Consider the following 12,183-nt stretch of genomic DNA (forward strand, 5'->3'; position numbering starts at 1 on the left):
GATTTATTGTAAAACACATAACCAGGGACAAAGTTGCTGGATATATTAAGATTTTATTTACGGAGCACAAAGCCAGAACATTTACAAAAAAAAAGAAACAAAAATTCAGTACTTTTATTTTGCACATTGCTGTGACACTATGTGAAACGTCTCAGTTCTGTCATAGATTATTTTTTACTTGTCTGTATCTTGTCTTTTTAAATATCTTCACAAACCGCCAAGAGTTTAAAATGGTTTATTTACATCTGATCTGATGTTATCATGCTGATAATGACATTATGCATGTTGAATCACATAATCTACTTGATCCAAACCTTTCGTTTTAATGCTGTTAATATTAGACTGTAAAAATAAGGCAGGCTTCCAATGATTCGATGAATAACCATGGCATACTAACCCCATTTAAGTCAATAAATAATTGTATTTCAGTAGTGCAATAAACGCTTTATAATGTTGATGTTAGGTCCGAAAATGTTTTACATCCATTTAGTGGAGATGGAGAGACCTGCCTTCTGATTCTACAAAAGACAAAACAGCAGAAGCTCCATTAATAACACGATGATCTGCTCGGGGTCACAGTGTGACTATGGTTCAGGAGAGCGTTACCTCACTGAGCTCTGGGAACAGCTCCTGGACAGCGATGTCAAGCAACAAGTACGTCATCTATGAGCAAATGAGAGATCCATGGAAAAGATCAATGAAGGAGAAAAGGCAACTTAGCAGACAGTGAGAGCGTTTTTAGGACGTTAGATGAGTGTTTGCACCTGTTTGTTGAGCAGTGGCTGCTGAATAGCATTGAATAGCATCTTGACGCCCTCATGCTTTGCTTCCTCACCAACACATTTCCCAACCAGATCTGGGAAACACCACACATCAATTAGTCTATCAATGTTCATCTATCAATGTTCATCTAAAACTTTGGTCAACATGATAAGACTACATGATATGCTGATTAAACGAACAACGATATTTGCAGATAACACTTTAGTAAACGGACCAGTTCTCACTATTAACTAGCTGTTTATTAGCATGCCTATGATTAACATATTGGCTGTTTAATAGTACTTATAAAGCACATATTCTACCTTACTTACTATTAATAAGCAGCAAATTAGGAGTCAAAAGTCGTACTTAATGGTTTGTTAATAGACAGAATTGGACCTTAAAATAAAGTGTTGGCAAGTGTTTCTCCTTCCTTTAAAATGCTAATTATACTCCATTAGATGTTATGAGGTACCTGGCAGGTAGTTCATCATCTCCTCAAAGGTCTGCTTGGCTCGTCTCTGTTTGTCCTCAGGAGAGCGTTCCTCTGTGCTCTCACAGAAAACAGCATCTGCAGAGGTGCAGAATCTGATCAGTCGAAGAACACCAATGTACCCATACAATAAACTAAAACACATTGATGTAAAACCCTCATCATACACTAGAGCTGTGTGGGTTAAGCACCATCTGCTGTGACTTCACAAATGTTAATGCATTTTGGGATAGAGAGCGGTCTGAAACATCCCTTGTATTAGGTTGCAGATCAACTGGATCCATTTTGAGTATTGGAAGTTCTTGAGTTGAGCAGTCAGAGAGTGTATGTTTAAGTGAAGTGGAAGGAAGTGCTTGAAATAAGTCAGATAAGGTACAGTACTAATGGCATGCATCCAAGAACAAACTACAACCCCAGTTCCAGAAAAGTCGGGACGTTTTGTGAAATGACTTAAAAGAAACAATTTCCAATTTGTCTTTCTGATCTGAGATCCAGAGAACCCGGCAGCATCGCTGCATAGAATGACGTATAGCTTTCTCAGAGAATAACAGATATTCAAGTTGCATTTTCCTGATGAAGCAGCACTCTGTGTTCAATGACAGCGATTTTCCAAAGTACTCCTGAGCCCATGTGGCTATATTTAACATCACAGCATGACAGTTTCTTGTGCAATGCCATCTGAGGGCTCAAGGTCATGCACATTCACCTGATCTTTCCTGCTTTGCCCTTCACAGACTGAGATTTCTCTGAAACTTTTCACAACATCCTGTACGGTTGGGATTTTGCATTAAGAAATGCAATTTTTTATTTGTTTGACACTTCTCTAGTGAAATTTGGCACAAAGTGATGAGCCATGATCCAGCTTTGCTTGCAAAAACTGAGATGCTCCTTATATACCCAAACATGATACCTTGACCTATTACCAATTCAGATGCTTACTGTGAACCATTTCCAAACAGTTTAACTTGGATATTCTATATCCTTTTCACTTTTATTTTGCCTCTGTACCAACTTTCTTTGGAGTTTGTCGTAGCTGTCAAAAAGGGTTAATATTTACAGTAAGGTCAGTGAAAACTTCAGAAATCTCAATTAAATAAAAGTTAAGAGAATTGTATTGTATTTGCTGGAATTGGGGTTGAAACTGCTATTCTGTCTATGCAGTAGTTGTTTAATGGGTATTAGGTATTGAAGAACTTGAAGATGTGTGATTTTATAAAGTTGGAGCACACAAACCTCGCAACAGAGTGATGAGAGAGACGAGGCGATGCTCTTGCATGATCTGCTCTAGTTTGAACTGGAAATAATGGCCTACATACGCCTCTAGTGTCCTTTTCAAGAGAATACGAGCCCCGCTCAGAAAGTGATGCAGCCAGTCAGGCATATGGAAAACCACCCGACCTGAGTCCAGAAAACAAACGAGTCACATGACTTCAGGAGAGAAAAGCCAGTGGTTTGGACACACTTATTTTCACAATGAGCTGTTACTTTTGTGTTCTTCCGAAACAAAAAAATAACACCAAACAGACAAGTACATTTTCATGTTTTATGAACCTTTCCTTTAATAAGACTTTGAAAAGAAACTTTAGTAATTACTAATTTTAGTAATCATATTTCATATAAAAAAAAACAAAAAAAAAACACATTTTTAAAGTGTTACGATGAAAAAAATAAATAAATCACTTGCCTATGTACATCATGTAGTCATATACTCCATCAACCTCCATCAGCTCCATGAAGTAGTTCTGGTTGTGTTTTCTCTCCAGGCCCTCTGGCAGATTGGCATTGTTTTTGTACAGCTCATTGAATAGCTAAAATGGTATGAGTAGAAACGTTATTTCCATTATTGAAGACAACATGATAGTCATTTCGATTTCTTTCTTTCTTTCTTTCTCTTTCTTTCTTTCTTTCTTTCTTTCTTTCTTTCTTTCGTTTTGAATTATGGGATTTCCAAAACTATTATCTGAGTACGGTTTGTACTGAACATCTTTCAATCACCTGCACTAAACAAGGTTTAGCCCGAAAAATATATTTGAACTACACCTTCGAAGGTTTCAAAACTTCAATATTTCACAATTTAATAAATTCAATAAAAATCCAAAGAAAAATTAAATCATGTTTTTTTTTTCAGTAATAAGGCTAATATAAATATTATCAATGCTGAGAAAATGTAAAGTTATGTAAAGATATAACAGAGTAAACATTTCACTGCCCTTGCTGTAAACTTAAACATTTTTAAGCTTGGGACAAAACTCCTAAGTGATCTTCAATTGAGAGTGCAGGTAATTATGAAAAATTGTGTTTTGAGCATATGTGTTCAGACGTTTTTGTAAGATATACATGTGCTACAATGGTTTTAAATTTACTTTTTAGAGATTAGCAATCAGAAAATAATTTTTGCCCATATCAAATTCTCAAGTGTAAAGGATTCCAATACATTACAAGATAAAAAAAAAAAAAAAAAAAAAAAAACCCGAATTTTTCTAAGAGCTGTTTTGAGTAGTGAACACACCTTTTTATTATTTTCTGCAGTGGGGCTGAGGATGGTGAGCTCAGGTCTGCTGGGTTTGGGTTTGGGGGATTCACAGGAACTGAAGAACGACTGGATGAATGGCTCTAGGTTTTGTCCTTTCTGGAGAAAATCAGCAAGAATAAGCATCAGGTCATATTAAAATCATTCTATTCTTTCAAATTTTGTATAAAAAAAACATCAAACACATCAGTCAATCGCAAATATGAGTAGTTATTTTATTATATTATTTATATTTACACCTGATGTTGAACAATTACAGTTATTTCATTCCTTAAGATACATCAAATCTAAAGAAATCAAGAGACAAACTCTACAGCAAAAATAATGACTGTTGTCTCGTGTAGTCAGACCTTCTGACTGACGGCTGAAGGTCTGGAATTCATGGCAGTTTTCATTGGCCAAGGCCCGCTCATGAGGCTTGACGGACATATCAAACAACCAATCATTCGTTTCGTTCAGCGTCACGTTTCGGGCGTGGAAATGTCGCCACAATAACAGACCAGTGTGTAAAACTCTCGGACGTATTTTAAAGATTCTATGCCGCGAACTTTAAATATTTCACATACTTTTAAAACTTCAGAGTTTAGTTGATCCTGATAAGCACTCGTCGCGTTTCTTCTTTCGTGAGGGGGTTTGGCGGCAACTATCTTTGCTTCCAGGCGGAACGTTAAAGAACGCGACACACATCTCCCAGAAATCTTGTATAATTCAACCAATCTGATGATGACTTTCAAAACTCCTGAAGTTTTTCTACTTTTGTGTGCCACATGCTTCAGACCACAGATACTCAACAGATGATAATCCGTTGGTCGATTAATAAAAAAATAACATTCATGTTTAGTTTAGTGTTTAGTGAGACTTTATATAGCTACTTGATATCTCTGAAATGTACCATTAACTTGCTAAGCGCAACAATAGCAAAACAAGCGGTAAAACTGTCAGGCAACTTTTGTGTGTGGCGCTTTATGCATAGCTCGTGCATTTAGAGCTGCGCACATTCACAGCTGATTCAGGTGATGTTAGAGCTGATCCGCGCATCTCTACTGCAGTGTGTAAATGAGTCGATGATATGCATCTTAACAGCATGAAAAACAAAACTTATTTTCAAATTGTCAATGGGTCAATTGTCGATAAAGGTTTGTGCTTTCTGTTTGAGGTCTCAGTGAAAGTTTGAAAGTCTTTGAGTGCCGCTTTCAGAGCGCTCACGTCCGTATAATGGAGAACTGTCATGTAACTTTGTTTTTTCCTCATAAATGCAAACACGGAAAATAAGACAAAAGACTTTTTAAAAAATGCAAACAAAAAAAGGTTTATAGCATTTGGGGGGGGGGGGTGGATTTATAGCGTTTTGGGGAAAAAATTTCTGGATTTATAGCGTTTTGAAAAGAAAAAAATTACTTTGAATTTATCATCAACAATATTGTTGTTTGATTTAATAATCATTGTTCGACATGTTCAGACTGAGCAAAAAAACAACAACATTTTAACAGGATAAATTGAATATTCACAAAATGTGTGGGTCTAGGTAAAATGTAATTTTCCTGAAAACTATTGAAATGGTTGCATTTTGGAAAAGAGCTCCTCATATATTTAATGCCCCTCAACATCTGCTCATGAAGGCTAACAAAAGTTATGTGAAAACTGGGGAGTGTACCTTTAAGGTTGTGGTGGTAACGGAACCACAAACAACCAAGTGTGTTCTGAAAGACACATACCCTGCATTAATCCAGTGTGCTTAAAAAATCTTGACCTGCTTTGGATCTACGTATGTGTGTGAAAGTGCTTATATATATATATTATATAATAGAAACAATAATTAATATTGCTAGAAAACTATTAATCCACTTTTTGTTCCACATTTTTTATTTTCATGTTCAGTATTAGCCTACTTTAAATAGGACAAAGACTAGCAATACTTACCTAGCAAGGTTTTTTAATACTCCGAGTATGAACTCTCTTTTTTTGCATTAATATCACAAGAAAATTATCCAGATTTACATTTTTCTTTTATGTTCAGTATTACTTTAAATAGAACATAGACTAGCAAGACTTACCTAGCAAGATAGGTAATAAACTGAATTTCTATATAAGTAAAAACTTTAAATATTGTGATAAATAAAGTTTTACTATGCAAGTTGTAATTTGTGGCCCTTCATATTTAATATGGTTTAAATGTGGCCCCCTTGGCATCTGAACTTGAGTACCCCTGCTTCAGACGTTTAGCCAACGGTCCGTGGGCGTGAAGTCTGAGGCTGAGACTAGCCAAACACTCCTCGCATCGGTCCTTTGGTTGAACAAACAGTCTTAAGCAAACGGCAGAATAATGACGCGTTAAAGTGATTCTGGGAGCTCGCACAGGGCAGACCTCAATGGTACAGATGCACTGAAAAACTAATATCACTGGTTTGGCAATAGCAACATAAAAGACGAGCCTGACAGCATTCCTGAACGGGCTGGGATAACTGTCATTTACTGTCACTCTGCATTCGAGTTTCAGGGAGGCAACTCCTAGGATAATAATTTGTGTCAAATGTTACCTGAATATTCTCTACTGAACATAAATACTGAATCAGTAAACTGCAGTGGACTGAAACACCACTGGAACACACTTTTAATAAAGTGAAGAGAGACTGAAGTCCAAGTTTATGATCCAGAACATCGGCATGTGTCACAATTGTCATTTATTATTATTGAACTTAACTGGGATTAAATTATTGAGCGAACTATTGGGAAGATTTTAACTATGGGGTGGGATCAAGTAAAATTTTGGTAAAAGATTACTTTTTTTTTTTATCTTTTGTGTTTTAAACCTCTCCATGTTGGGCTTGAACCAGCGACAGCCAGCATGAAGTGGATGTAAAAATGTAATATTAAGAGTATGTTTCGATTTCATTGTGTCTCAAAAGTGAAAATCCAGAAAACAACTTCCAAATTCTTACCTCTTTGATCAGTTTTCCTGGCACAGACTTAAATATCTTCCCTGTAGAGACAAACAGAAATTCAATGAAGTAAATTCATAATATTTAGAGCCTACTTTTCCCATGCTTTAAAGACTTTTATATTTTATAAACATTTCTGAATGAACTAAAGGGGATTTTAGGCATCCTTCTGTTAAAAAAAACATAATTCGAAGTATTAAAGTGGAATTTCCTCTGTTATTGCAAACATATGTTCTCAAGTTGTGTCAGACTGGATAAGGGATTGTTATTAAGGCTGTTCAGCTGGACACTCTGGCAAGCTCTTCAGAAACTCAATAATGATAATGAAGCAGAGCAGGAGAGTTGCTCCAAGTTAAACACACATGCTTCAGCCTTCTGATGCACAGGAAAGGCAAACAAAATAAGCTCTTTCAGACTTCTCAACGAAGTCAAAGTACTTATTATAACTTTTTAGGTTTGCAATACTTTTAAAAGTAAAGTTGCCATTTAATGCACTAATATGTCATTTTAAATGGTTGTTTATTTTGGTATATTTGTTAAATGTCTATTTAATTACAATTTAAGACAATTTATAACGTTAAAAAAAAAAGATAAACTAGTAGGTTACAGAAATCAGGCTTTATGCAATCTGACTCCACTGCTGCATGACGTCCACATACATGGATAGTTGGTTTTTGGTGAATAAAAACTACATTTTACTCTTAATTTTAGTTTGTGAAATACTAACAATTTTCATCATATTTTATTATATATATATATATATATATATATATATATATATATATATATATATTTTACCTCAATTTACCTCATTGTGTAAAGGTTTTTCACAGTTCTGCCTGGGGCGTTTAGCATATGGCTATCACTGTCAGCCATCTTGGATTAATGATGTCATCAAGCAATGAATATTTCGGAATGCATGATGGTAACACTGTAACAATATTGCTGTCAATCTACTGTCACTGCCCTCAAGTGGTTTAGAAAAAATCTCCATCATAAATGAACCCTAAATAGAGTTAAATTAACTGTCCAAAAATGTGGACACCATCCATGAAAGGGTTAAGTATGTTTCAACAAAAAACAAAGCGATTTCTGTATCATAATCTGGTCATTTATGCTCTGAATCTTTCTGAAAGAATTCCTCTCTTCTCTCTGAGAAACATGCCCACAGCTGTGGCCTCCACAGACAATGTTGAACTCATGTTGTCAGACTGATTTATGGGTTTTCTCACCACTGACTATCTAGTGATTCTACAAACTTCACCAGCCTGGGCAACTTTCAATAAATATCAGATTTCAGATGTGAACATAGGGGCTAAGTAACATTAGATGCAGTTTAAATAGTTAATATACTCTTGCATGTGACAAATCCCCTGAATTCTATAGTAATGCTTTAGGACACAAATGAATGAAATTAGGTCAATGACTTATAGATGCCTCAAAAAGTACTTGAGTTACATTCAGTACATACTCAGTCTTTAGCATCAGAAACGACCACTGTAACACAACATCATTTTAGATTCACCACAGATAAGCTGCTTAAGTTTCCTACGAAAGGCACGGTCACAAACTGATCACAGAAGTGTGTCTGCATAAGGTCATTTGAACCCTCTGCATTAAACACAGTGATGCATGCAAGACCTCCTGCACTGCCCGAAAATAATTGCTAAATTGTACCTTTAGGGGTACAAAAGCTTTCTTAAAGGGACAACGTGTACTTTGTTGTGTCACTGGACACATCTGCATCCTGTCACTAATGGCCAAAGTCACTTGTGTTGCCTAATATTATTTAAGTAGTTGACTTGATCTGCCTGCAACTCTGCAAGTGCAACTGATTGATTCATTTGCACAGTGATTCTGATTTAAAAACTGCTGTTTTAATACTTTCAGCTATTTTTTCATTAGCAATGCCAGTCTGATCGTAATCAGAAGTTGAAGGGTTAACTAATAAGTTCACAACAAAAAGGTGCACTTCTGCATGTATCCATGGCCCTTCAGTTTGATAAGTAACACCAGGCTTCACTTTCTCTGAAGAACCTAGAATGAATTACATTTTCCAGGGCAAATAAAAGAAGGGTTTTTAAAGGAAGAATAAAAAAGGATTAACTGAAATAAAGTTTTTCCAAAATAAGCCAAAGAGCAACAGAGAGAAACACAGCAAGCATGTGAGAAGATCCGTTTACTGAAGCTTCTTTGTTCTGATTCAGGGATTTAAAGGGAATTTGTAAACTGTGCAAAGAGCTATAAATTCAAATTTAACAGCTTAACTTTTGCTGAGCAATTTTCTTGGACCAAAAGTGTCACAACAGTTGTGGGGCAGGAAAACAAAATGTGTGATAGACATTAGCAGGGTAGAACAGAAACCGTCATTATTCACTGTTTTATTGCATGGTGTCTGTTCCTGTCAAAGCTACTGAGCTCAGACCAGACCAGCTGCTAAACACCAGCAACTACACAACACCTCCTGGGACTTTCACACATTTTAAGAGTTTACTCTTTAGTGCCAAACAAGTGAGCAGCACTTCTGCAGGTGGAAATGCCTAGATTAGAGATGTCTATGGAGGTGAGCTGACAGAAAGGCTCATAAGCACTCTGCAGAACCAGCCTGGTCTGAGGAATCTCAAAACTGAACTCATGAATCCATGGATTAACCCTGCCATGTGTGAACAGTTCAGGCTGATAGTGGTGGTCTAATGGTGTGAGGAATAATACCAATAAATCATTTCTTGAAAGCCATATACACACTAATCCGGTTCAGAATTTTTTTTTTTTATGTTTTTATTATTACATTATATATAAAAAAAAGAACAGAAGACATTGGCCTAATAAAACCAAGTCAAATGTGCAGATGTGTTGTGTGTTGTTCAGCAGATTATGTGGCTGTGGTTCAGGGAGGGTAAACTTACCCAGGTTGACATCCAGATGCATTTTGTCATTGAACTGAGACTCAATGCTGTGAGGTGACAGGAAGTCTGCCAGCAGCTGACTGTTACTCAGTTCAGGGTGATGCAGCAGTTTCTTCAGAAAACAAGCAGATACATGTCATTATTTTATGCATCATGTCATCATAACCAAAAATCTAAACATATAGTAAGAGACCGAAGTAAAAAAAAAAAACAGTTTTGATGAGCAGAGTATTGATGATGCACTACACAGGAACATACAGAGGACTGTTTAAGCATAAACTGACAAAAATTCATTAACACAGTTGGAAACTTTGTCTTACTTTATATAAATACTGTAGATCACATTTCTTTCCACATATAAAGTACATTATACATGCAGCAAACCACTGTTAATTTTATTATATATTTCTCTCTAATTCACTGTCTATTCAGCATTTAACTAGTTTCAATAATACACCTACACTGCTAAACAACTTGAACGTGATACATTAAATTTACATTAATAATGTATTTTGATACATTATAAGGCCTGATTTCAAGTAACATTCTGGCAGATTGATGCTGTTTGACTTTTCTTTGCTAATAAAACGAAGCAAGTGTACAAATTACCTGTAAATATTCCTCAAATTCACTTCTTTTGGAGGACAAGAATTCATAATTCTTTGGTCCAATGATTCTTTTGGAAGGGAGTTGAGCATCCTGGAATGGGCCTGTAATAACAAAAACAAACTAGAGATAGAAATAGTCCATAAACATGAAGTCATAAAGAGAGAGACAACAAACCACTTTACCATGAAATTCTGTGAGTTTAGATTCCAGAACATAAAACTCCAGGTATCTTCTGTACACAGACCAGCCCTCAGGCTCATGCCCCACTGTAAAGCAAATAAGCACTTTCTCAAAATGGCTCTGTTCTCACAGGACATCTTTGAAATGAAAAATTGTTGATTCAAATGGAATTTAAATGAGAAGTTAGTTCTGAAACTCACCATTCTTTCTGTCATGGCGCTCCACGTCGATGCAGAAGACTGGAGTGCGCTCTTTCTTAACCTCGTCCTCAAAAAAATCCACATAAGGGATCGAGATGGTCCAAGCAGCAAGGTTGCGCAAGGTTCCTGGAGTTCCAGCTGCCTCAACAGGGCCTGGAGAGTCATCCTCAAACACCATCACTGCTTCCTCCACCTGACCGAAGAGAGCAGCGAATGCTCAGTCATCGTTTCAAACGATTCAGCACCAAGATGGAATTCAGTTCAACTCAAAAAACAGTGGAAATGAAAATGCCTGCATATGTGAAGGGTGTCAAAGGTTTCAATCTCAACATGTTTTTTGAAGGATTGAGTATTTTAGCCAGATATGTCCGCTGAGTGCGAGAATGCAATGACCAAACAGAAGTTTTCAGAATCCACTCAATTCTGTTAAAAATGGCATAAATGCAGACTAATCTGCTACTTAATGCTTTAATGTACTATTTAATTATAATTATTATAATTAGCATTAACAATTTATTTTTAACTTTTTATTTTTGTTAAGTATTATTGATATTATAATTTTTGTATTATTATTCTCGCATAGTTAGTTTAAACAGTTTCAGCAGTTTTTGCTATTGTACCAAAATTGGTACCGAGCACCTTTCATTTGAGCAAATTTCACTGGTATTGGTACGGAGTACTTAAATTTTGGTATTAGTTCTGTAATTTAGGTATGGATTCTAGTAACACTTTAGTTTAGGGACCAATTCTTACTATTTGCTAACTAGTTGCCTATTTTCATGCACATTATTAGCATACTGGCCATTTATTAGTACAGTTAAGCACATATTATCACTTTATTCTCGATGATCATATTTTAGATCCCTTAATTCTAACCAAAACCAACATTTTGAGGTTGGTTCTGATGGTTTGGCACATCAGTTTTGTTGTTGTTATTGTTGTAATTTTTGGCGGTTTTAAAATGCTATATAAAAAAAGAAACACTCCAGTACACTTCTGTACACTGTAGAAAAACATGGATTATCATATGCTCGCTTTAAATTTCTTTTGAGAGATGTATTATTTTTATGGATTGGCCATTATTGAGCTCAATAAACACATCTAATGTCGGTTTCATTCATACTGGACGCTTGAGGGTGCCTTTGTGCAGAAAATCCACATATGCATCACGAAAGTAACAGATCAAGACATTTCAGGAAATTAGTGGTGGGCGATACTGCAAAATTTGGTATCGATCCGATACCAAATACATATAGGGTCAGTATCGCCAATACCGATACAATACTTTTCACTTAAAAAAATAAAATAAAAAACTTTTGTGTAGGGGAGAGCAGTAGGTCTATGTCATTATTTCTGAGGTGGATGAATGATCAATTATTTAGGCAATATTTTTTATTAATGTATTGAAGTCCACAAAATTATTAGTTATTAGGCACTGTAGAATGAATTCTTCACAGCCTTTTAAAATAAAAAAAGCCCTTTTTTCTGGTTTTAAAAGCAAATGAAATAAAGTGCACACAATTATTACTGAAGAACAAACAAAGAACAAATATACTTGTAAAAA

General features: G+C 35.7%; 1 protein-coding gene across 2 annotated transcripts in view; it reads right to left on the minus strand.

Moving 5' to 3' along the window:
- Positions 1 to 33: 33 nt before the first annotated feature.
- LOC132107120 (sorting nexin-14-like) overlaps positions 34 to 12,183 on the minus strand; it is a 40,874-nt gene continuing 28,724 nt past the window's right edge. Inside the window, exons 19-30 of one of the 2 annotated variants that reach the window (XM_059513326.1) lie at positions 10,620 to 10,812; positions 10,422 to 10,505; positions 10,240 to 10,340; positions 9,631 to 9,742; positions 6,725 to 6,765; positions 3,765 to 3,884; positions 2,940 to 3,063; positions 2,489 to 2,653; positions 1,238 to 1,333; positions 765 to 856; positions 607 to 663; positions 34 to 518 (exon numbers count right to left, since the gene is read on the minus strand). In XM_059513326.1, the coding sequence (XP_059369309.1) occupies positions 477 to 518; positions 607 to 663; positions 765 to 856; positions 1,238 to 1,333; positions 2,489 to 2,653; positions 2,940 to 3,063; positions 3,765 to 3,884; positions 6,725 to 6,765; positions 9,631 to 9,742; positions 10,240 to 10,340; positions 10,422 to 10,505; positions 10,620 to 10,812 (1,227 nt within the window). In that variant the 3' untranslated portion in view covers positions 34 to 476. Of the gene's footprint in view, positions 519 to 606; positions 664 to 764; positions 857 to 1,237; positions 1,334 to 2,488; positions 2,654 to 2,931; positions 3,064 to 3,764; positions 3,885 to 6,724; positions 6,766 to 9,630; positions 9,743 to 10,239; positions 10,341 to 10,421; positions 10,506 to 10,619; positions 10,813 to 12,183 lie in introns of those variants that run through there. The other variant, XM_059513325.1, reaches the window with a different exon arrangement.

The sequence above is a fragment of the Carassius carassius genome, chromosome 27 (assembly GCF_963082965.1).
Source record: "Carassius carassius chromosome 27, fCarCar2.1, whole genome shotgun sequence".
Classification (NCBI taxonomy): domain Eukaryota; kingdom Metazoa; phylum Chordata; class Actinopteri; order Cypriniformes; family Cyprinidae; genus Carassius; species Carassius carassius.